The sequence below is a fragment of the Ctenocephalides felis genome, unplaced genomic scaffold (genome assembly GCF_003426905.1).
Source record: "Ctenocephalides felis isolate EL2017-DRISC unplaced genomic scaffold, ASM342690v1 CF-g0.4_SCAFFOLD_03570, whole genome shotgun sequence".
NCBI classification, from domain to species: domain Eukaryota; kingdom Metazoa; phylum Arthropoda; class Insecta; order Siphonaptera; family Pulicidae; genus Ctenocephalides; species Ctenocephalides felis.
The window spans coordinates 18,927,137-18,954,291 of NW_020539724.1; the positions used below are offsets into that span (position 1 = coordinate 18,927,137).

The following is a 27,155-nucleotide window of genomic DNA, read 5'->3' on the forward strand; positions in this document are numbered from 1 at the left end:
AAAGGATTTGATAATGTGCAAAAACAAAGTCGAAAAATCAATCGACAGTGCGAGGACATGGGGGTATTGTAAACGCATGGAAAAGGTGAGCTAATTAAGTCATTATTGAATAAAGATTGAATTTAAGGAAATTTTATTAGAAAATGAAGGACGTCGTGTAAAAATGTCGCATTATGATTATGGTGCATTATGAGTAATGGATTTTTAATGCAGTTTAAAGGATTAGCGGCTCAATATGGCAAATACATATATATACAACGATAAAATTTCTTAAATGTTTTTTTTTTTGCATATTTTATTTTCCAAAAAATAATTCTGCACCAAAATTAAAAATCCATTGTTAACAATTCATTAGTTTCTAATGCGCTCAAAAATCTATTGACAAAACATAAAATAATATTGTTTAATGTGACTGCTATAAAATATTTTAATTATACAAAATTATTAAAATTCAATTAGCAAATTATATACATTATTTATTTAACAAATTACAAACGACATGATTGTTCAATTATAATTTCAAAATATATAATATTGAATCCAAATATCGCAATATTTCAGAGCTAAACAATTAAACCAGTGACTTTCAACCTTTTTATATCGCGTTCCCGCTTTTTGAAAAACTGTTGCGGCGCCCCCCTTAATTTTTCTCACAATCTAACTTTATAAATCAATTGATATTATGATTTATGTATCGGGTACAAATTTATATAAAGCTGCCAAAATATGCATAAAAATAATTATTAATTCATTCATGTTTTATATTATTTCATCAATGTTATAGTTTTTTTTGGAAATATTATTTTGAAAGCCCCCTTTGCAAGAACATCGCGCCCCACAGGTTTGGAAACTACGGAAAAAATCAGCATTATAGATTTATTTTTATCGACCGTAACATTTTTTTAAATATTCAATATTATTTTTAAATAACCAACAACATTGGTTTAACTACAATTTATCGAAAATATGTATAATTTATCCAGGTTTTTAACTTCCCGAAGATAGTTTTCGCGAACAAATCTCTAATATTGCTAATTCCTTTGCTAATTTTATGTTTTCTCGACGTTTCAAGTCATTCTGAATCGAATGTTATCAAATTTGGAAAAAGTACGTGTGTATGTGTGTGTGTGTGTATTTAAGCCGATTTTGGACTTTTTGTCGACGATTTCTCAAAAACCTCTGGATCGAATTCAAAAATTTCGATTTCATTCCATGAAACTCGGTAAAGACTAACGTTTATAAATTTTGTGCTACGATCAGTCGAGCTGTTTCTTTGTAATTAGCAGAAAAGTGTAAAATTTTTGGTCCATGTTTAAGACTACAATTTTGAATCAAATTTAAAATTTCGAAGGATATTGGTTGGAAATCTCGTTGGTTAGTTTTTGGTAACGATCGAACGATTTGAAATTTCTTTTAGATTTTGATGAAACTTTGTATGACGATAGACATCGTGGTCTAAAATAACATAATAAAATATTATAGTCCTACGATAAGCGATTGAATTTTTAAAAAATCGTCAAGGTTTATAACTTCGCCCCGCGTTTAAGGGTTTCTAATCAGAATCTATGCACGTACTTATGCACGTTCCTAGATGTTGCGTAGTAGCTACTGATTACAGTTAACGTCCACTTTTAAATAAAATACATTTATAGAAACCGAAAATAATGAAATGAATTGTGTTAAACAAATTAATTTAATTTATACAATTACAGATATTATAAGTATACTTGAAAGAATGCAATTGGAAATAGTTGTGGTTATTTTTTCAATTTTTTTTTTTTCGAAATAAACAGCTTAACATTTTACCTAAATAGCTGAATATCAATTCTTAGAAGTTAGAAAAATTTTCCATATCTTTGCGTTTGAAAGATTTCAGAACATTTTGGCATACCTTACAAAATATGAATGTGTGTTTGTATGTGTATATACAACTTTTCGTCCACGATTTCGGGCGTATGGATCAACCTATTTGAATTATTTAAAAAAACATTCGATTCCTACTGATGGGGAAACGTGTTGATTAGGTTTTGGCAAAAACAGGTCCAGCCATTTTAGAGATACGAAGTACAGAGTGCAGAAAATGGAAATTAAGTCTCGAAAATATTCTGGGTTTTAATTTTAATTCTAAAGTTCACTTATATACCTGAAATAATTTTAATTTTGCAATTCAGTTTATATAATTTTTAGAAATAAGAGATAAGCGTTCTTCATTCTAACTCCGCTTGATTAAGTTTTGTTTGTTCACTTCTAATATAAACTTATATAATTGTAATCGTCCGATTTATAAGCATTTAACTTTTGTCTTCAAAATACTTTTTTTGACTATAAAATACGAATAATGAAAGTTACAGCATTTGTAAGAAAATATTTGAATACATTTAATATTCTTCGAATATTTCATTACGGTACGGGAAGTTCCAGCAATTTACCTTAAGGCACGATGCCATACACCACTAGTTTAACTACAATCCATCGAAAATATGTATAACTTACCCTGTTTTTTTCTATTTAGCGTTCGTTGAACTAAATTTTCCCATGGGGGCACCATAGAAATTCTGCCTTCCCCCTTCGTAGCACCATAATTGAAACTTTAGAACATTTAATGTTTGTCTCATTAATTCACAACCCATTCATTCATTTATTCTCTTTTTAAACTTACTGGCGTCCCTTTATTTCTATAGCAGTCTTAATCCTTATTTTGAATCTCCCCATAAATTTTAATATGTTAGGACAACCATACTGGAAAATTTCGTGAAAATCCTAATGGATTAATTTTGCTGGTTGGACATAGTTGGAAACAGATATAATTATTTACACTAACAGAACTTTTTTAAGGTAATTTTAAAATTTGGTTTGATTCGATTTCTTAAAAGTTGCAACAGTTTCAAGGTAAGAATATGCTACGGTGCAATCGACCAGTAGTATTCTTAATAGAATCTTATTTATTTTATGTTACTTTAACAAAAATGATCCCTATTACCAAATTTATTCATACCCCAAGATTTTTATCTAAATTGATATTGTTTTCATCATCATTGTTAAGTATCTATACCAAAAATAAATGAATGTATACTGTACCCACGTCTACAATTCAAAAGTTCCGAATTTATTAATATCCTATCATATACTTTTTAATACCCTATTTGATGTCCTGCCTTTGGGATTCATTTATGGTCTTATTATAAGCAGTATAAAAAATTCAGAAAAAAATAATATAGTATCTGCGGTAAAAGAACAATATCACACTTGATTTCACCACACAACATAATTGTTTCAATAATTTAGTCTATAATTTTCATAATCTTGTCGATATATTATTTGCGTTTTGGCAACTATAATTTCTGAAGTACATTTTTCTTACTAATAATTTAATAAACATTATTGTTTATATTCAAATATTAGGTGAATTACTTTGTAAAATCTAGTTCATATGAGCAGTCTATAATCTAAGATCAACTTGCTAAATAATCCATATCCAATGCCAAACAAATGAAACAAAATTCTAAATTCATTTCTTATAAGTAGAAACATTTTTTTGTATTGTTAAATAATTAGAAAAGTAAATCAAAATGCAACATGAATAAGTTTGAAAAAATAATGTATATGCAATTTGGGACTTGATGCGTTATTTATTAAACTTGATTATATAATTCCATCTGCCAAATATATATTGTTGACTGTATCTTATATTATTTTAATTTCTGGCACATCTCAGCTGCTTTTCGGCAATAATAATGTGGACATGACATTTTTCTTGTATATTATATTCTAATATTATCTACGCTCATAATTTCAGCTAAATCCAAATTTCAAGTGAATTGACATTTCTAGCAGATAAGAGTTCAAATGTTTTCAACGACAAACAATGATAAGTGTTTTATTGTAATTTTTGCCATTTATTTCTACAATATTATTAGATTTTTATCGTCCATTAAATCTTAAAGTCCATTTAGACTTATACCAATAAGTCCTTTGACAAACTCTAAAAAGATTTATCAAAATCCGAATAACCGTTTAGGAGAAGTATCAAATCATACACCCGTATAGGAGAATTTTATATATATATATATATATATATATATATATATATATATAGATTATAATATATATATAAGATTATAAATAACATAAGTCTTTATATATACTTACTATTCAATTTTACTTCGATTAGGTGATTTTTGGTAGTAGGTCCAGTAGTAAAAATTGAGTATAAAACTAGTGGGGTGGGTGGCATCGTGCCTTAAGGCAAATTGCTGGAACTTCCCGTACGGCAACGAAATGTTCGAGGAATACTGAATGTTTTCAAATAGATTATTATAAATATTGTAACATTGTCTAATATTTATAAGAATTATATAAACTGAATTGCAAAGTTGAAATTATTTGTTTCAACAAAAAACTAAAAAAAAAAAAAAAAAAAAAATGGAACAAACATTTTTTTTTCCAAAATCAATTATTTTGTTAAGACAAGCAGAAAGTTTTCTGAATAATTCAAATCGGACGCTTAGTTCTCTCAAAAACTGCCATTTTTTACATATTTAGCTCCGTATCTTCGAAATGGCTGGGCCTGCCTTTGCCAAAAACTAATAAACACTTCTCCCAATCATTACTAATTGAATGTTTTCTAGATCATTCAAATCGGATACTCCGTTCTCTCAAAAATTCGATTTCTATTTTTCGCACTCTTTGCTCCGTATCTCCGAAACGGCTGGACCTGCCTTTGCCAAAAACTAATCAGCTCTTTTCCCTATCAATAGGAATCGAATGTTTTTTGAACTATTCAAATCGGTTGATCCGTGCGCCCTAAAACGTGACTGGAAATTTGTATCCATACATACATACATACACACACACACACACATCCATTTTTCTGAGGTATGCCAAAACGTTCAGAAACCTTCAAAACGTCGAGAAATGTAAAAATTTTCAATTCCGATTTTCGGCCCATTACAATAACTTACCCTACGGGAAGTTAATAAATTCACAGAAAGAGAACAAATATTATTTCCTCTAGAGTTCAGTAATTGAAATAAATGCCAATATGCCGATATCCAATATAAGTAACAAATGTAATAATATATTTATTAGGTATTTCTTATGAGCAAATATCAATATTTGGCTTAAAATCTTCATACTATAGGAGAGGAAAGAGATTATTTGATCCACTTGAATTCTTTATTGCGATTGGCAATACATTTGCAGATGTTGTTTATATTTTGATTATTTTATATGATAATATATCTCACTTTACTTTATTCGAATCTCTTCTTCTGCAATTTTACAAATATCGCAGAGATTTGCGAAAACTTACGTACGTGGCCTTAATTGCACAAAGAAAGTTATGCTGTGAGAGCGCAAGTTTTGCGTTCTTTGCGGATAATCCAATTTTAACTAAATATGTAGTAAAGTAAAAATTGGTTCAGATAAAAAACAAACACGGGCAGATTTTGTCAAAATAGATATTTGTAAATGATTTTAAGTCAAATTACTAGAGTATTATAAATTATAGTATGATTAATCGGCAAACTTCACATTTGCATGCCAATGGTACAGAACATGAATTAGTAAGGAGCAAATATTATGCCATCGTTCTCATTTATCATCTTCCACTATTTCACAGCAGCCAAATGTTTTGTTAATGTTACAAAGTATATAACAGTAACAGTAACAGTTTACAAAATCATAGATTTTATATTTGTTAATTCGTAGACATATCATTTATGAGCCCGTCTCGATATATGTTTAATTGTTCTTTCCAAAAGTTTGTTAAATCTATTATCTTAAGCACTTTACGATTTTTATTTAACACATTCTTCGGAAAATTCAGGAATATCTAAAAAGCTAGCTCTGTGGACAGTGACTAGTTCACGGAGCTTTTTGGTTATAAATTTCATAAAGACATCAAGTACAATATTAACAAAACTGGAAACATCTACAAGATCCATCCACCTATTCCAACTTTCAACTATTAACTAACTTCTTAATCCCCGGATGCAATTATAAAACATGGATAGTCAATGGTGTTGAATAATTTTTTTTTTTGATATTTTATTTATTTCACTTCCTAATTGATACTTACTATTTTATTGTTATGCAACTATTCAAGTTGTAGATACTAAATTGTTTACTTGGTTTTGCCAAAATCATCAGATCGCCTTAAAAAATAACGATATTTAAATGTTAATGTAAATTATTAAAATTAGAATAAAATACTTTGAATCTCTTCATTGATCAAATTCTGTCAAATTCTTCTATCTAATTCTATATGCATATTATATTCACATGATATCCGAAAGTAGTTAAGAAAAGCAATTCAAATCTAATTTCTACTATAATATTTGAATTGAAATGCTTGCTCAGAAAGAATCTCATATGGTTCCAGTATGAATCTTACAAGACAATAATTAGAATTTTTATTTATTGGAACGAAATATAAAATTTAACTAAACTAACTTAATTTCTAACAAAATCTATAAGTTTTATTATGAATATTAAAAATAATAAAAATAAATATTTTTCACACAAAATTAAAAATCTAAAGGGTTTTTTGCATTAAAATACTTGTCACATATTTTTGGAAGCATGTTAATAGTTTTGTCATTGTAGATCCTTACTAATTGCATATTTATTGTGTACGGAGTTTTGCATGGTCTTAAAAAACATAATTATTCTTTATGTAAATTATTATGGTTATGAAAACATTAATATTTAATGAATAAATTGGACTATAAATGCACTAAATAAATTGATGTCTTCCCAAAGTAATTTTCTTATATGTTTGAAAATTGTGATCTAAAAAAAATTAATATGTTTATAGCTAAAATTGTTATTTTTCGATTCAAAGAAGTTTGAAATTTTTAGAATTCTGAGAATTTAAATATAATAATTCTATTATTATTTAAATATTTTAGATAACTATCGGTTAGTAATGAAAATAATATAACTACCTACAAATATTCACATAATATTATCAATTATATTATTATTAATTGTTGATTATATTATTCCAATTTTTAATAAATTAAATATGTTCATAACTGCCGCAATTCGGAAAAAGAACTTGTCGAACTATTAAATGTGCCTGGAAAGCTTTTCTTTTTTTATTTTCAATTTCACAGTTTTCCAAAGTAAAAATATTAATGAAAAAACATATCAAAGCTTTTATTAATATTTTTAATTTAATTAGATTTCTATTTATTATATTAGGCGAGTTTAATTAAAACTCAAAATTCAACATACCCCTAATATTTTTATTGAACATCAATATTTTTGTTCCACTTTTTTGTTCATACAAAAAGTCCTAGCACATTTAGTCTATTTTGAAGCTAATTTGCTCCTTTATTTTAAACATCATTTTTAAGAAATTTAAAATTGAAGTTTTTGCAAACTTGCATCTGGCAATAAAGCGATACAGATGGAAAATACTTTATCTAAATATTACTAATTTATATATGGATGTTGTGTGTAGGTATGAACAAACAAAAGCGCCTGTAAAACCTACAAGTGCAAGACCTACTTTAAATCTCCACTTTCTTTTTGCCAGTAACTATAATTTAACATACTTATGTTCATATAACACTATTTCAACCTTTATTTATATCAAGTTTAATTAAACTTTTCGTGTACTTTAATTTCCACTATTTCGGACTTAATTGGAATCCATAACTTGCCCTGTTTCGAAAAAATGCACGTACTACTATAGAAATTGGGTTGAAAAAATTCGAAGACTGTATAATTTTAAGTTTAATCCCAAAATTACACTTCGTAGTCAAATTTTTTTAACAAATACAAAAGACATGTTAAGCTTTTAATACTTTATTATAATATGATAACTTAATTCTATTTTCTAATTTCTAATAATTTTGTAAGTTTGTTAATGCAATTTCCTTAATTCATCAGGAAATGCCTTACACCATGTGCTAATGATGTTGTCAATCAATGTAGGTTTTACTAGTTATTCTCTTATTAGTTATTACTAAAAGTATATAATTTTAATGTTATATTGCTTTCGACTTGCCATATTTTTCACGTTGCCAAAATAAATTTTAGCAATCTCTTAGTACTTTCTAAAGGAGAAAGTTTACTCTTTTATAAACTTTGCCTCATGCAAAATATATTTGTGACTACTTATTTAAATATGAAGTAGCATCTTGCATAATATATCTGAATAATTATTAACTTCCCGTAGGGCAAGTTATAGTAATCGCAAAAAAATCGAAAATGAAAATTTTTATATATCTTTACGTTTCAAAGGTTTCTGAACATTTTGGCATACCTTAGAAAAAATGGATGTATGTGTGTGTGTGTGTGTGTGTGTGTGTATGTATGTATGTATGTATGTATGTATGTATGTATGTATGTATGTGCGTGTGTGTATGTATGTGCGGATACAAATTTTCGTCGACGATTTCGGGAACACGGATCAACCGATTTGAATAATTCAAAAAACATTCGATTCGTATTGATAAGGAGACGTGCTGATTAGTTTTTGGCGAAGGCAGGTCTAGCCGTTCCGAAGATACGGGGCAAAAAGTGCCGAAAACGGTAACTCAGTTTTTAAGAGAACGGAGCGTCCGATTTGAATAATTCAAAAAACATTTCACTTGTATTGACAAGGTGAAGAATCGATAAAATTTTCATGAAGGTAGGTCTAGCGGTTTCGGAGATATGGAGGAAAAAGTAAAAAAATGAGCCATTTGGCGGTCAAAAATGATCATTAGACATATGCACATCAAATTATCAGATATTTTATAGAGATTTTAACAATAAGTATACATTTTGTTAACATTTCTATGGGTTCTGTACCAATGCTTATGCGTTAGACAGCGACGCGGCGCTTACGCGCTTTATATTTTGTCCCTATGCAGTTAAAGCAGTACGATTGCTTTCAAAAAAATTTCAGATCTTCTACAATATGTCAAAATACAGAAAAAAAAAATTTTTTTCAAAAAAAAAATGTTTTTTTAAAAAAAAATTTTTTTTTCAAAGAAAAGTTATTTTTTGTCCAATTTATAGTTTCTCAAAAATCTTATTTTTTCAAAGTAATTTTTTTTCAAAAATGTTAATTGTTTTTAAAAAAATAATAATTTTTGGTACGGGAAGTTCCAGCAATTTGCCTTAAGGCACGATGCCTTAATTGCCTTAAGACAGAATTCCACTTACAGCTAGTTCTTCTTATTGTTGTGATTGCTGTTTTTAAACGCAGGGTTGTTACATAGTCTATTATATAAAAATAAGTCGAGTTTTCCCTCCTGACGATATAACTCCAGAACGCACGAACCGATTTCGACGATTTTGCATTCGTTGGAAAGGTCTCGGACTCCGCAAGGTTTATAGCAAAGAAAATTAAAGAAAAAAATCCAGAAAAGCGGAAAAATCGTTTTTTACATACAGCGTCATCTCTGATACTTAGCATGTACTACAAACTAATATTTTTGTTTGACTGCTACTTTTTTGTTTGACAGCTACTCATTGTTCTCTGCTCAGTTAATTTCAAGTGACGAACCGGCATATTGTGTTCACTGTGAAATTGTCCAAAAAATGTAAAAAATAAGTTATTCGTTTCCTAACATTTCAATTGGAAACCATCAAATCAATTACGTGTATTGTGCTTTTTTATTCAATTTCAACAGCAGACAATTTTTTTCTTCATCTTTTCAAACAAAATGCTACATAAAATGAAACCATCTGGTGGTGAAACGGAGTTCGCCCAGTTTGCTAGTATCTATATAAAATGATTTTATCAAAAACATCTATTTTGGTGAAATTATTCTACACATTTTAGCAATTTTAAGAGCCGTTTTATACCTTTCTGACTATAACTTACTTATTAGTAACTAATGTAGAAATGATTATTACCTTTACCTGATGTTGCTTGATATTACTGAATCATGTACATTAAAATACCAAGTTAAAGTTGAATACTGAATTTTTATAATTTGTCAACTTTTATAAACAATTGTTTAAAAAATTTCAAACGTCTCTGGCCAATGAAATTTTAATATTCTTTGTCCTAACTCTATATAATCATGTTCTAAGTACTTCTTTTAAAATCTTACAATAGGGATTAGTGACTTATAATTTCGTAAAACAATGCTTCATAATGTTTTGTAACATCGGGTATTCATGAAAATCATTTTTCTCCTACGCGATTTTTGGTGTCTTTTGTTTTGAAAGTATTCTTCCAGATAGATGATTAAAGTATATCTTATTCAAATAAGATGAAAAGGTAATGGAAGATCTGATTTAAGAAGATTATTGATTGTAATGAAGATGAATTTGAATTTATTAAAATTGTATTAATTCAAGCAATGGTCTGTACGCCTGGATGTACGATTATACAAAATAAATATTTTTTAAGTTAAAGACAATAAATCTTTTGGAATAAAACTACACTTAATATTACGCTATTGTTTTGTTTTTAGGAGTTTTTTTAATTTTATTAAATTTTTTTACACAAATACTTCGCAATTTGTGTTGAATTTATTACTGCAATATCTATAATACTGATGATTTTTTTAATGATGCAACAAAGCTCTGAAGGGCTATTTTTACTTGGAACCACATTGATTTCTATACTTCCAAGTGAAAACTGATATCACTACTGCTTGACATCAGGCTCTCCGAGGTTGGTATCGAACCTGTAACTTCAGTTTCGAATCCCATAGCTCTAATGACTAATCAACGAGGAAGCTATAATACCTGAAATACAAAAAAAAGAGTGCGCGTAAGTTTCACACGCGATCGAAGTAAATATATCATATAACAATTTTGAATAATGTTTATTAGTAATATGTTAACACTCGTGATGCACATATTTATTAGTGTCAATCATTATACACATTTATATAATGATAAACCATAAATTATATATTTATAATAGCATTAAAAATATGTATAATATTTAAAAACAATAATGTAATTAAAGTCATACTTCAAATATGACATGATCGGTTTGTCATTGTAATTAGCATTTAGAAATGAACCTTTATTAGAGAAATGAAGTAATTGCTGATTAATATTTCTTTAATATTTGTTCACACAGTGGATTATGTTAATCAACGCCTAAACAAATATTGTTTTCGCAACTTCACTCATCATGTAATTGTGTTTGAAGAACTTCATGTAATTAAAATTAACATACATTCATTGACTGCTTGTATTTTTTTTACTTTTTCGCTAATGGTGAATGATGAATGAGGCATATATTAATAATTAGTGCACATGAATGAAAAGACCATATCAACAGTTTTATAATTATTAGAATTATTGTATTTAAAGTGTTTAAACAATTTATTTCAAATGCTATTCTTTTGCAGTTCTAAAAATCTGTAACAAAATGCTAAGTATTTTATCAAAGTGACTAATACGGAATGAAATTAATAACACACTACTTAACATTATGCAATGACAAGTTTCAAGGCTATTTTGCATTAAAACGACATTGCTTTTATAAGCAATATATGAACATATATACGTATTCTTATATATATATATATATATATATATACGATATATATACATTTGTATATTAAAACTGCCATTGTTTCTTCAATGCGTCTCATTTCGCATTCGCACGAACGCAAATCTAGATATATAATAGATCATGTATATGTTTGTGCGCAGTTTTGCCGATTCTCGGATTTCAAGTGGAGTTTTTATATATAAACCAAGTTTCTTATTGTTAGTTAAGTCGCAAATTATACAGCAGTCAAGAATTATTCTAATACTGTAACATATTTTGAAAAGAAATAAAACTAGTGCCTTAAGGCAAATTGCTGGAACTTCTCGTACCGCAATTTAAAATTTTTAAATGTGTATCTGTTTTAGAGACAAATTATCGTGTAAGAGCGTGTAACTGTAAACCCATAGAAATGTAAACAAAATGTATACTTATCATTAATTTTTTTATAAAACTTCTGATAATTTGTGTGCATATGTCTAATAATCATTTTTGACCGCGAAATAGCATTTTTTGTTACTTATTTTTCTCGATCTCCAAAACCACTGGATTTGCTTTCACAAAAATTCATTCAATTCTTTTGTTTGTATTTGTATTTCTTTTTTGTATTTGCATTTTTGTATTTCTACATAAAATATTATTGGAATCATTCAAATTGAACGATTCTCAAAAATTGAATTACCATTTTTGGAATTTTTTGCCCCATATCTTCGAAACTGGACCTATCTTTGTCCAAAACTAATTAGTACGTCTCCCTATCCATAGGATTTGATTGCTTTTTGAATCATTGAAATTGGTTTATCAGTGCCCTCGAAATCGTGGACGAAAACTTGTGTCCAAACATACATACATACTACACACACACACACACGCACACACAAACATACATACGTTTTTTAAGGTTTACCAAAATGTTCAGAAACCTTTGAAACATAAAGATGTATACAAATTTTCATTTTCGATTTTTTTTGTTCTCATACTACAACTTACCCTAGGGAATGTAAATGAAATATAGTTTTTTTTATTTAGTGAATATAGTATTGAATATTTCTTATGAATTTGAATTGGTTTTCCTTCGCGTTCTTCTAAGAAACTTAGGACCAGAACAATATCTTTAATTTTGTCGAATAAATTAGTAGCCTTGAGTAAGAGTTGACCAAATATGTATAAGCCTGGCTGTGATAGAATTAGAGAAACACAATTAGAGATAGATATTGAAGAAAAAATATTTTCTTATTATTATTTTCTTCCTGGATTGGTGGTTAAAGCTATGGGATTTCAATTCGAAATCCCTTGTTTGATCTCACTTCGGGTAGACTGATGTCAAGCAGTAGTGCCATTGGTTTTCAATTAATATAGATAGCAATAGTATGTTTCCAAGTGGAAAAATCGTTTATCCGCATTTTAGCCATTGCTGCATTAATAAAAAAATTACCAGTATTACAGAAATGGAAATTGTAACAAAATTTATCACATAGAATTAAGACAACTATTTTAGTTCTATAAAACAGTTGGTTTTATAAAGAAGCTATCTAATCGACGTAGTTAGCTAATTATAAGATAAATTATCACATGATGCTAAAAGACACCTAAATTCTGATAGTGTTAAAATGATACATCAGACAAAATAGTCTAGTATAAGGCCACACCTCAAAGGTGTTTTTTTTTATTCTGTTTTATATTTTTTTAATATTTTATTTAAGAAATGCATTTAATTAAGTATGCACATAATCCTAATATAAGTTATATAAATCGTCAATTGATTTATTATATGATTACTTTTTTATTGAAAAATAATTGATGAACAATACATAGCTGCAGAGTATACCTGGCCTTGATAATTCTCATATATTGTGCCTTTGATCGTTATTTGTATGCCCTAATATAAGTTAATTATAGATTTTACATTTAAAACTCTAGTGTACATTTTTGTGACATTTTTACACGATACTCGTGTATACTATGCCTAATCGAATTACAAATTATCTTTTTTTCCGGCTCATGAAAGTAACATGTTTCAGATATTGTTTTCACGTTCATTTTTCATAATGGCATGTTCCATTTATATCTTCGATGTACTAATCAATTATGCTAAATGTAAAATTATGTGTAAAATGTATTTGGTGTTAGCCCATTTGAATTATTAAAATTATTTTGTAATACTAGTAGTATTAATATTTATTCCCCTCTTTTTCAGATGGTGAATTCAACCTAGAAGAAGTTGTTTCTGCGCAACTTCGTCATGAGCCCCGCCAGGGGGCCCAAGGGGGCTCCGCGCCCCGTTGTCAAAAAGACCCCATTAAAATCTGCTAAGAACACTGCTTCAAAATCTGCAAGTTTTAAAGCAAACGCTGGAAAAACTCTCCGAGATAAATTAAAAATTGTTAAGGATCTTACTGAAAAGCTCTGGAAAAATAAACAAAAATTGGCAAATGAAGCATCTAATTTTGGAAAAGCACCAACCACTTTAATCACGGAAGAAAATGAAGAAACTGGTAATAAGGTTGAAGTCAATAAGAAAGTTGATAAGAAGATAGCTGCTAAGAAAAATGTTAAAGAAGAATCTACAGTGGCGCCTCAAGAAAAAAATTTGGAAACAGAAAAAGGAAACGTTAATAAGCTACAAACTGATGCATCTACTCCTTTGATTATTGCAATTTCGGACGACTCATTAAAAAGTGATAAGAACTCACAAGGTAAAAAAGATTCGCCAGTTGACCTTCCAAAAATTAATGTTTCTGACAAAGATAGTGTAAAAACGACAAGTCAGAAGAAAAATAATGATAAAAAAGTTAGCAAGCCAGTTTCAAAAGCTATTTCTAAAAATATAGGTTCTAAGAAAAATACGCCTGATTCTTCCAATCAATGTGATCCGAAAAATAGTGCATGTGATGATGATAAAATTCAGGATTCTACACCAACTAATAATAAAAAAACTAAAGCCAAGAAGAATGAAACTCAAAATACTGAAACTAAACCAGAAATTTCAAAAAAGACTCCCAAATCCAGTAACGAGCAGAAAAAAGAAAAAGCAGTAGCAAAAGGGTTAGGTTCTAACAATAGTGCCAAAAAGACAGTCAAGAAAACGGCGACCAAGAAAAGTACAAAAAATATTAATGAAGATGAAGTGCAGAATGATTTAGATAACAAGGCAGACAAAAAAATTAAGAAAAAGACAGTTACAAAATCTAAGGTACCTCAAACAGTTACTGCGGAAAATAATGTTCAAGTTGCTCAATGCAGTAGTGATAAAATATCTAATTTGAATCAAGTTGATAAGGTTCCAGATACGGATACAAAGAAGGAAGCTCCTACATCAAATGATAATAATTCTCATGCCAAAAATGATGCGACGAAAGAATCACCAACACTTGATCAAAATAGCAAATCTGACACAACAAGCCTGGTGGTCAAAAAAAACGTTAAGAGGTCCTATGTTAAAAAGATAGCAACTAATTTGAAATCTGATAACTCTGACAAAACGATCGATATTGAAAAACAACCTAAGCAAAGGAAGCCTAAGACTACAGCAACTGTTAAAACTAAAGGCACTAAAACTGTGTCTACAACAAAAAAAGTAGATACAGAATCTAAAAGCGCATTGGAAACTCTATCCAATGAAGATGGAAAAGATAAAGAAAAACTCAAGCCGGAATTAGACAATAATGCAGTTTGCACTCAAATTGAGAAAAAAGACATTACTAAGAAAAAAGCTAATGCCAAGACTAATAAAAATTCTACTTCAGTTCAACAAGCTGAAAATAACAAGGATATTTCACATATTGAAACGAATGAAAATAAAGCTTCGTCAATTGATTCTACAAATAAAAACTCTGTTGAAAAGGCTTTAACGGGTGCAGATAAGCCTAAGAAAAAAAATAATGCGAAAGAAACTGCTTTGAAACCAAAAGGTGCAGTAAAACCTAAATTAGTCAAAACTAAAAATCCTAAAACTTTAAAACTTGATTCAGAAAAAATAAACGCCTTTGCAAAAGCATTAAAGATGACTATTAATCAGAAAATGCGCAAACAAGATAATTGCAAAATAGACGAAGTACCAACTGATAAGCAAACTGATCAGCAGAATGATTTGCCCGAAAAATCTGCGAAGAAAAAGAAGACTGTGAAGCCTAAGGATTTAAAAGATGTAAGTGATGATAATAAAAAACTTGAAGACGAAGTTAAACCTAACGAAAACATTGAAATGCAGAAAAAACAAGAAAAATCTGATGTTGATAAGTCAAATGAAAATGAAAAAACTGGTGGTAAAATTGTCAAAAAGAAGTTGGCCAAACATTTGGAAAATGAGAAAAACTCAAATAATTCTTTAGAAAATAACTCTAAAAAATCAGTTAAAAAACCAAGAGTCAATACAAACAATCAACATCCAATTAAAAGACTCAAGCATGTAGCCAAAAAGATCAAACCATCGCCGAATCCAATGAAGAAGCGTTCTGAAGGAATACAATTGAAAAAACACGCAAATGCTTTGAAACGTGTAGTTAAAACAAAAATCGGCCTGAGTGATTCTTGCAATTTAACGACTATCAAATTAAAATTGAAATCAAAGAAAAATGCCAATGCAAAGAACAGAAAAGCACAAAAAATTGAGCAGAACATAAAAAAAGAAAAGAGTGATTCTGATGATGCATCTTCAAATGCCACCTGTGACGTTGATATCAAAGAAGTGAAAAAGGAAAATAGTGATCATGAAGAAGAAAAGAAAGATACAAATAATCAGAAAGTTTGTAAAGTAGAAAAACGACGAATAAAACCAGAACCTTCCAAACGTCTGAAAAAGTTATGGAATGCACCAAAAGGTAGAAGGGTAGCATCTTTGAATGCGCTAGCCAAAGTACATTGTCTGTATGAAAACGAGTGCAGATCAGCTTTTGAACTAGGTCTCTTAAAGACCACAAAAAAATCTGAAAAACAAGAACCAGAACCTGTGCCAGACGATGTAGACAAGGTAGCTGAAAAAATACCAAGAACTTTAAGGAGTTGCGCCATGCCAAGCGTTGGCAAACATTGGGATATGCATGAGCTATCTTCAACATCAGCATCTTCTTGTAGAAGTGCATCTAGTATAAGTAGTAATTCATCCATAGCCAGTGACTCAGATTGCGAGAGTGTCAAGAAACCTATTAAAATGATCTCCAAAAGTGCAGCTTCTAATAAAGATAATAAAGACAAGGTCGTGGTGAAGGTGAAACGCAAAAGAAACCGTTTAGATGTCACAATGGATCTTAAAGATATGGTAGTGAGGAAGAGGATGGCTTCTTTGAATGCGACTGCAATTTTGGCTGCGAGTTATGAGAACGAAAGGAAGTTTTCGAGGAGAGGAAATTTGGGGGGTGATTTGGGGGCTAGCAGTTCATCAAGTAGCAGCAGCTCGAGTATCAGCAGTTCTAGTGATGGATCTTTGGATGACCCGATATACAAAGTAGCTGGAGGTGAGAATACTCATTGTTCAGATAATTTATTTCAATTTTTTATTATTCTGCAATCTTGATATTCTAAATCATTAATCAGAGACTGCTAAAATATATATGAGGAAATAATATTGATCAGATAATGGTAGATACACCCAATGGCGTATCTACTTGGAATATATTTCTGAAAAATGATTAAATGAAAGCTTAAGTTTTGTAACAAATAAGTACATTATTGATATATCTATATATTAATAAACTTCTATTAGAACCTCATTTCCATTTTTTCTATTTCTTTTGTATTAGGATATAGTACAAATTAATCAGACAGCCTTATTTTTATGTAAACACAGCCTCTTGGCCGTATAATCTTCAAAGAATTAATCTTTACAATATTTTGTTGATTATCGATAATAATTGAGTATTTTATTTAATATGCTATATTTTGATTATTTTCAGGTACCATAAAATCTGACAAAAATGCAGTTAAAATAGAACCAGCACAAACTTGGAGGTTTTGGACTCGATCAAGAAAGAAGAGGAGCATGAAGTTTCTCTCATCGTCAATCAAGATACTGATGTCACAATTACAGGTGAGGTAGAGATTAATTAGTTTCATTCTATACTAAATTATGTTCTTTTGGTATTAATTTAGTACGAAAATACTCGTTCAAATTAATTAATTATTCTTAAGAAATTACACTGACTTTTCTCAATTTTTAAATAATTTTTATATATTTGCCGATGGAAAAGTTTATGTTTCCATCAGAAAGTTTGACTTAGCAAAGTTTGTTTTTTGACGTTTCATGTTATTCTGAAGCGTTTGATACTAAAATTGGAAAAAGTATTTGTATATGTCTGTATATGGGCTTAAATTTTATGTTTCATCGACGTTTTCTCAAAAACGGCTGCAAAGATTATAAAAATTTAAATTCCTTTTGATGGAACAAGGCAATGACTAGAGTTGATTAGTTTTGTGCGGTGATCGGCCAAACCATTTCTTTATAATTTGCCGATAAGGCCAACATTTTTGGTCAAAATTACTGAACCGATTTAAAAATTCAATAACTGTTAGTAATAAATTTAAATTATAGTATAATATTAATAATACATTTAAAATTATTAATCATAGTTACATAATTTATTTATGATAAAGATAAGCCGGGCCGTTTCTTTGTAATTAGTTATTAAAATTTAGTACAGTAACATTTTTCATTCAACAAAACTTCTAAAATATTATAGCCCTACGAAAAATTGTTTAATTATAAAAATTCATTAACGTTTGAAATAATGAGACGCTGTGTTTGTACTGATCACCGTTGACATCCTATCAAGTAAAATACATTTATAGATTATGTAGTAAAATTAACTTAATTAATACAGTTACAGATATTATAATTTTGTTTAAGATGTACCAATTAAAAAAACTAATCGTATTGAATAGTTTTTAGTGATAATAGTTCGAAATTCAAAGGTTTCTGAACATTTTGGCATACATTAGAAAACATGGAGGTACGTGTGTGTGGATGTGGAAGTGTGTGTATGTGTGTTTATGTGCGGATACAAATTTTAGTCGACGATTTTGGGAGCCTGGATCAACCGATTTGAATAATTAAATAAAAACATTTCATTTGTATTGACAAAATGAAGAACTGATTGAATTATTGGAAAGGCAGGTCTAGCGGTTTCGGAGATTCAATGAAGAAAAATAAAAAAAAGCTATTTGGAGGTCAAAAATGATCATTAGACATATGCACATCATATTACCAGATATTTCATAGAGATTTTAAAAAGTAGAAAATTTGTTTATATTTCTAACGGTTCCGTACCAATTTTCACCCGCTAGATAGAGACGCGACGCTTACGCGCTTTAATAGTTTGTCTCTATTCTTCTAAATCTTCCCATAAATATGATCCTAATTCAACTATTTATTTATTATAAATCATTCAAGAATCTCATTTTACATATTCGATAAAAACGTTGAACTATGCCTCTAACGAAAAATGGTTTTAATAGTAACTGCGAGTTTTCCGAGTATGATGATCGTATTTGACATAAAAGTCGTAATATATTACGGAAGAAAATCGTTTTTCCTATATAACTGTCGTCAGCAAATACTGGTTGGTTTGTGTGGTATATAAATGCTTTTTATTTTCCGTTTCCCAGGCTTTTTGTTTGCGTTTATAATAGTTTTGATAAATCTGTTATATAAAGTTTTGTTTATTTTTTTTTTAATTTAGACATTAGTTATACTCTTAACGTGAACGAAATTTTCACAATTGAGTTTGTATGATTAAAAAATAAGTCTTTAAACTGAAGTTTTTGGTTTTTCATTATATTAGTATAATTAATTGATCGTAATTTAGTTCAATGTTCAATTGGACGTTAATTTTGTTGAAAAATTATAAAAGTGATAGTGAAACTTTTTTTTTGATTTTTTGAGTTTATAAGAATAAAAATTTTAATTCTGATTTTTATAAGAGTAAGATTGTAGTAATATTTTATTTGCTTCCAACTGAGTTTTTTTTTGCTGCCTGGAACTTTTTTATTTTTCTTGATAAAATGCTTTTTTGATTATTGTTTGTTATTAGAAATTGCTAATTATTTGAGTATTTAGGTTGAAAATATTTAGTTTTAAATTTTATGAATTTGATAATTTATATATTGAAGAATTTGAAAATGTTTTTAGTAGTTGTACAACAACTAAAACTGTAAGATTAAAAAAATGACTTCAGAAGTAGAAAATATTATAACTATTGTCAAATATTCATGTCTGATAATAAGAAGTGCATTTTCAGATGTTTTCTTCTTCTTGGAAAACCATTGTCCAAAAACGAAAATGAACAATTTGAATTTCATAATGGAATAATTTATTGAACCTTTAAACTATATCGCTTCTAATTTTAACCATCATAATTAAATTAAATTATTGCATTTTTAAAAAAAAAAGTTTTAATATTTTATTCCGACTTCTATATTAAAAGACACCAATAGTATTATTCGATTATTAGATATAATACAAATGAATATTTTTGGGGGCGATATTGCCGTAAAATAGACCAATGTTATGGCAAGACTGTAATGTAGCAGTTTTTATACAAAGTGGTACTAAATACTGTCAAAAGTCATTTGGTTGTTATTTAGTCAGGCGCTTTAGATAGAAAACCTAACCTAGAAAACGCGCAATTGTCAAAAAAATGATGTGATCATAACTGCATCTTTGTGGTGTGGCATAATAACATATGAATGAAGTTGCATTTTGTGGCGTTCATAGCTCACATAGTAGAATTTATGAAAAAATTGTGTAGTCAATTTGAAATGAAATAAAATTGTATTTGTTATAAGTAGAAATTGAATAAAAATTAAGAAAAATAGGAATTACAGAATTCGAGTTGCTGAATTGTATTAGGAATAAGAATAAAAAATATTAGAATTTGCTGAGGTTAAAAGAATGAATAAAAAAAAAATGAAGATAGAAGTTGAATAGAATTAGAAATTTGATATGAAAAAGATAGAATTGAAGAAAATAAGAAGAAAAATTAAGAAGAATATAGAATAGGATATATGTAGATTGAATATGATATAAAAATAGTATAGAATGGAAATAAATAAAAATGTTGTAGGAGTCTAAATGCTCAGAGTAAGAGAGGTCGAAAAAAAAGTTGAATTTTATGTCTAAAACGCCTGATCGCACAGCAAATACATGACATTTTGACAGTATTTAGTACCATTTGGTATAGGAAACATAGCTTCGCCATAAAATTGGTCTATTTGTGTCAGAATCGGTTTTTCTATGCGTTTATTGATTGAAATTAGAAAAGGACAGTCTAAAACTGAATAGGGTCTTTTTATCATATACAAATCTGAATATTATCTCCTGCATAAGTATAAGTCATAAATATCTAAATAGAATATTCTACATAAAAATTATTCGTACATATATATCCTGGTTGTTATTTTTTTTGCAATAGTGATGATTTATTTTAACATATCGCAGTAATGATGGGAAGAGCTATTTTTGCTTGAAAACTTATTTTGTCACAAATAATTTTTTTTAGTAAATTTCTTTTATTATAGCTTCAAATATCTATTAGTTAAATAAAGCAGTTTTAGTAAATAAAGGCCCTATTAAGATTTTATGTAGACTAGGCCCTTAAAAAGGTCCTAAGCGCCAAAATTGCCGGGTTTTGTTAATCAGATTAGACATAAAATATTCTACATAAAAATTATTCATACATAGATGTCAACTTTTTCATTTAATTACCTATTTATATTCTTTTTTACCATTGTTGCAGGTGTATATCTGAATACGACTACTCGGTCAACTCTCCACCGACGGCTGCACCATCACAGGACGGCTTCGGTAATTATGATAATAATCTTATCTGATTTAATCACTGTAATTTGAGACGAATTACTAATTTATCACTTAACGCGTGCCAAGAAAAAACTCTTCATACTAGATAACAGACCATAATTATAAGGCATTTTAAATTGGTAGCGTAACAAAAACGTTTGGTGAAACGGGACGGTTTTTGATTAAAATTAAAAAATTATAACATTTAAATTTTTAGTTATAAATTTGATGTGGAAATATGCAATTTTAATTGGAAGCTAGGATTTTTCCTTGACATAGTGGTTAAAGTTTTGGTCTTTCAACTTTAGAGTTCCATGTTGGATACCTACTTTGGACATTCTGACTCTATTAGCAGTAGCAATTTTGGTTTTTACTTGAAAATATAGACCTAACATATTTTTATTAGTGCAATTAGCACTTCCTAGTATTGCTACATAACATTAAACATATATCATCAGTACAAGATAAATCTAAATCAACTATAGTAGTTCTCATAGACCAGGCTTTGAATATAGAAGTCTTCATAGACCAGATAGATTAGGCTTTGGATTTTATTCTAAAAAACGGCATTGTTGAAGCAAATATTCATTACAACATATTATAAAATCGTTCAGGTAGCTGATCAAAAATTAAAAAAAAGTAAAAGTCCATTTTAGCTTCCGACTGATGGAATTAATTGATATCTTTGCTTTTTAGTACTGAATTTTAAGTATGAAAAGCTGCATTCAATATTAATTAATTTATTTATTTAAGGTCGTTTTTTGCATAGTTTTATTGTCAATCAAAATAATATACATTTTTTAAGACAATATGATGTTGGTGTTAATGCATTTAAGAGATTATCTCCTATGAGATATCTCTCTTTTTTATTTTTGACGCTTAACTCTTTTAAATATATATGTTTGGGTGACCTGGTAGTTTTTCGTGGTATTTTTTGCTCCTATCTTTTATCATCTCATTAATAGTTTTTATTTTTAGGTCGTTATGTAGGGTGTCATTTGTGGCATACCAGGGTGCGTTTACAATGCATCTTAAAATTTTCGATTGCGCTACTTGTATTTTTTATATTTGAATTGCTTGCGCACGCCCATAGCTCAATGCCGGGATACTTATTGTTTTATATAAAATGAGTTTGTTTTCATAGCACATATTTGAACTCCTACCAATTAGCCAATACAACTCTTTGAACTTCTTCTCCATCTGAGGTCATTTTTAGGCATAATAATTTCATTTCACTCGGTATTATTTTTTGCAAATTATAAGATAAAATTAAACATTTTTATTGTCGAAAATAGTCGCTTCGCCTTCGCAGAATTTTCACTCCCGCACTACTTCATTTTACTTTACATTTATTCAAACAAAATTTTTGTTAATCATTTGATGAAGGATTACTATCAATACAATCTTAATTATTTTAATGCTCTCTTTTATAAACGTGATGATGATCATGTTGATTTTGATTTAAAATTTTTAGTCGTCTTCCGTGAGCCATCTGCACCGAAGTCGTTATCACATTTCATCCTCATCGTCATGCAGCAGCAATGGTGTTCTGCTGGAAACAGGTGTGTATAATATATAATATTAATTTTTTTGTCATTTGGCTAAAGACAAACTACAAGGACTAAAAAGTGTGTGTATTAGAATAGAAATAGGTATAGGTTTAGCAGACACATTAAGATTCATATAACAAATTTTATTTATAAAAGGATAACGCGAATAACGATTTTATGAACATAAATAATATGTTTATTAAAAATTAGAAAATATTGGAAATGTTTAATAAATTTGGAAACAGTAGATTTCAAAAATAAATATTTTTTATGCAAAATAATGCCAACTTCATTAGTAATTTATATTTAGTAATTGAAATATTTTTAGTATTTTTTTAATGTAAATATTTAACAAGAACATAGTTATTAGTTGTCTAGACCTAAGCTATTTTTGTTATAATGAATTTAACTGTATTGCTAATACACACGAAACGAGTAACTTAGATAGGAACAATGTATGTATTTCCACAATTTTAATGGGTGATTCAATTTTTAATTGAAGGTACTAAGGATGTTTCTGGCTCTGAAAGTTCCGTTGGGGGCAGTTATACTCCTTTGGGCGCCTTATCCAGCATGAGACCTCCACATAATGCGATCAATACCACCACAATTGCTTCAGGTTAGTAGATTAAATTTTATGTCAAACATAAATATAGATAAATTTTTAAATTGTGTATAAAATTCTTAATTTGTGGAAATATGAGTAGTAGGCTGAAAAAAGTGTGAACGTAACGATAATTAAAAGAAATTGAATTTTAATACTTAGCAGCGAATTACAGATCTTCTTAATCTACTTTGTACTTAACTTGGATCGTTTAGATTTCTCAGATGCCGTTCAATTTAGTTTTTAATTAGTTTAGTTAAAAAACACACAAAAAGTAAGAAAACATTACTCAATTTATGAAGGCAAAAAATACATAATCTATGGTCCATCAATTTCAAATTTGATCAAAGTTTGGAATAAAAACGAAATAGTTTTAAGAAACCTGCATGCTTGATCAGTAAAACATCTCTGGTTAGGATGTTTAGCAGTTGGCTGCTAACATTTTCACATTTATGTATCAACGTCTACCAGAAATGTCTAATGAATATATCATTCGTTGCTGTTGTTATTGTTATTGACTGTTTACTATTGTTAATATTACTGGATTGCTCTAAATCAGATTCAATGAACCTCAGTTCTGGACTTTTTTCCTTCCTGATTATAATTTGTTATTCTATGTTCTACTTTTAAAGTAGCTCAATTTCTTATTTTGTGCCTTATCTTCCAATATTTTTGTTTCATGTTTTATTCATCTTCATTCAATATGAATCCATTCCAGTGTTCCTTTCGTTTCATAATCCAATAAATTTCTTCAATCCCACTCTTCTCGTTACTTTTATATTTGTTACTTTGCCAGTCATATATGGACAAAGTCTACTCAATAAAAATATATTTCATTTAAATCTACACGTTTCAGCTATAGTCCTAGCCTTCATTCAGGGGAAAATTCTCCCATAAAAATTGAAATGTAACATAGTGTTGTTTTGGCAACTGTTTGGTAATTGGTTACGGGCCAATCTTCGTATAATTTGGTAATAAAAACTACCAAAAAGCTATGTATTTGCTGTTAGTGAAACCTTATCTACCAAAAAAACAAACGTCTACCTAGAAAAAAAGCTTCAATCTTTGGAAATTTTTGAATTTTTTAAATTTTTATTTCAATTATTTATTAAAAAATATATACTTGTTATATTTTACTAAACCTTCCTCTTCTCACGTGATTTTTTGTTAAACCCCTCTCTCCTAGGCTTCACGTGATTAATTGACGCCTCCCCAATTCAAAGTAAAATTAATCAGTATTATTTCTGTTTTTTTTTGTAAAATGAGTAATTCGATTGAACCCTCAGTATTTTAGTACATTTCTGTATTTTTTTAAAAAAATAAATCGATTGTCAGTATAGTCCAGTCATTTAAGCTTAAATTAGGTAAGAATCTCGGAATTCGAGATACCCAGCTGTAAGTTTTTAAATATTTGTATATTGACACCCTAAAGTTGTCTCAAAACCTACATATGGTGTTGACACCCTACCATATGTAGGTCTTGAGACAACTTTAGGGTATAAATACTTATATATTGTCACCCTAAAGTTGTCTCAAAACCTACATATAGTATTGACACCCTAACATATGTAGGTCTTGAGACAACTTTAGGGTATAAATACTTGTATATTGACATCCTAATGTTGTCTCAAAATCTATATATAGTATTGACACCCTACCATATGTAGGTTTTGAGACAACTTTAGGGTGTCAATATACAAGTATTTACACACTTACAGCTGGATATCTCGAATTCCGAGGTGAACTTACTATGATGACTAGACAAGTAGTGTAGATCCAGGACAATCACAAATAATTACTTTACTATTTGCTACTCTGTCTTATTTTGCCTGAAATTTGCATGAACAAATACTTTTAAACCAGTCCTATCTCTATGCAACTTGCATTATCCCAAATTATAAATTAATTCACTTCATCCCTCTATTTTTAATTAAATTTCAGGACCCGGTTCGCCAATCTTAGTTCGTCATACAAGTTGTTCCAGTGCGTTTTCGGCGCCTCCGCACGGTCGGACTAGCAATCACTCAGCGGAGACACGGACCACCAACTGTTCGTCGTCATCGCCAGGTTAGTGAAACCTTTTTATAAATAACACACTATAGGTCTTATTCATTATCGTATTATTTACGCTGTGATCGAGCTTTTTGATATACGTGTTTGCTGAAACCCAAAGTAATTATTGAAATTCTTGTTCTGTACGTGGGACAAGAGAAAAAAGTGGTATCTTTTACACGGTGATAAACCAGTACCATGGGGGTGATATAGGGGTAAACTCAGAACAAATGCGCTCTACTCCGTATTAGTGTTTTTAGCATATCACTGATGGTAGTATTGCGCTTCAAATTTAGCGTTTGTTTTAAAATATTGTTGCTCTAATTATAGTGCACGTACTTTGAAAGTCTATTTTTTTCTAATTAAATATAGTTTTAGAAATATATTTGTGATTTTGTTGAAAATATTTTTTTGTACGCGTTTATTTTGTTCTCGTTTTATTCAGTCAAATTAATCAGGTTTATCTTTACTATATTATATATTTATATAAATCCTATCTAGAATTAAACCTGATGGTAAATTTACGTGCTACGGTTGGTGGCTACATCTATGATGTGCTGAACCAATGAGGTAAAATCAAAACTGCTGTGTTTGCGATCTATAAATACTTGTTTAACTATGATCAGTATCTACTAAACATGAATCCCAATTCTTTATTTAAATTATTGTTATAAACGTGGATTCCACGTTTATAATAATAATTTAAATAAAGAATTTTGGATTCAAATGTTCAGTAGATACTAGAAAAAGTGGTATCTTCTCACATGGTAACCGACGGGCACTGAAAATTTTGCAAAACTCGATTAATAATGCATATTAGAGATTGTTATCAAGCAAATTTAAGGCGGACCATCCTACATTTGAAATGAGGTTGTTGATGCTCGTTGTCTTTATCTTCTTCATATTAGAATATATGCAATATACACAATATTTTATTCCTTATAAACCAGAACCTGAGGATTCAGTCATTAGTGTCCTCTTATTGCTTCAATCACTACAAGTGATATGAAAAACATGTAATTTCTTGATTTCTATACTATTTTCATCGCGGTAAGATAATTTTGCTTCGTCCATTTTTATTAGCATAAAATGAGAAATATCCTTTTTGATCGGTTAATTTACCTATATAGAGTCAATATAATTTCAATATAATTGTTTCTATGTACGTAGTTATAGAATTTATTAATTAATTTTAAACTCTCTTTCGATTAACTCAGGTTGTTGGGTTATAATTTAACCCAAGTAGCTAAATACTGATTTGTTTGTATATTATTTATTTGTTTGCAGTTCTTATTACAATCACTGATTTGTCACTAAGTTATAATGAAAGAAGTTATATTTATTTATTATTATTAAACATCTTGTTTCGCGGGCTTTTCTTTTAGAATTGAACAATAGTCCTATTAAACTCTCTGCTACCCCTCTACCAGGGGTAGCAACCATCCGTGTAAAAACTCAATGCCATGAAGATTTTCACCTTCATGGCCAATATAATAAAACGAAAATACGTCCGAACAATAATGTAATCAAATCAGCAAGCAAAAATATTGAACTACCGATTAAAAAGAATATTTTTCATATTATTCCTATTAAAATATAGACAGAGTAAAATTATCTAACCCAGGTGAAAAGTCAACAAAAGAATCATAAAAGTTTTATGTTTTTATAGCACTTGTAGTGATTAAAACAATTAAAAAA

At 28.9% G+C, this 27,155-nt stretch overlaps 3 protein-coding genes across 3 annotated transcripts in view; all 3 read left to right on the forward strand.

Moving 5' to 3' along the window:
- On the forward strand, positions 1-25,477 carry LOC113383002 (probable serine/threonine-protein kinase nek3). Its single transcript, XM_026621258.1, is given in 9 exon segments — positions 1-85; positions 13,659-16,530; positions 16,570-16,914; positions 17,353-17,399; positions 17,402-17,486; positions 21,190-21,257; positions 22,726-22,813; positions 23,304-23,420; positions 25,347-25,477. Coding segments are annotated over 8 exon segments (3,708 nt in total). The 5' UTR covers positions 1-85; positions 13,659-13,703.
- The window catches only part of LOC113383529 (protein kinase shaggy-like), a 419,230-nt gene that overhangs the window by 295,938 nt on the left and 96,137 nt on the right, over positions 1-27,155 (forward strand).
- The window catches only part of LOC113383532 (estradiol 17-beta-dehydrogenase 2-like), a 261,787-nt gene that overhangs the window by 18,405 nt on the left and 216,227 nt on the right, over positions 1-27,155 (forward strand). The gene's annotated exons all lie outside the window — the stretch shown is intronic.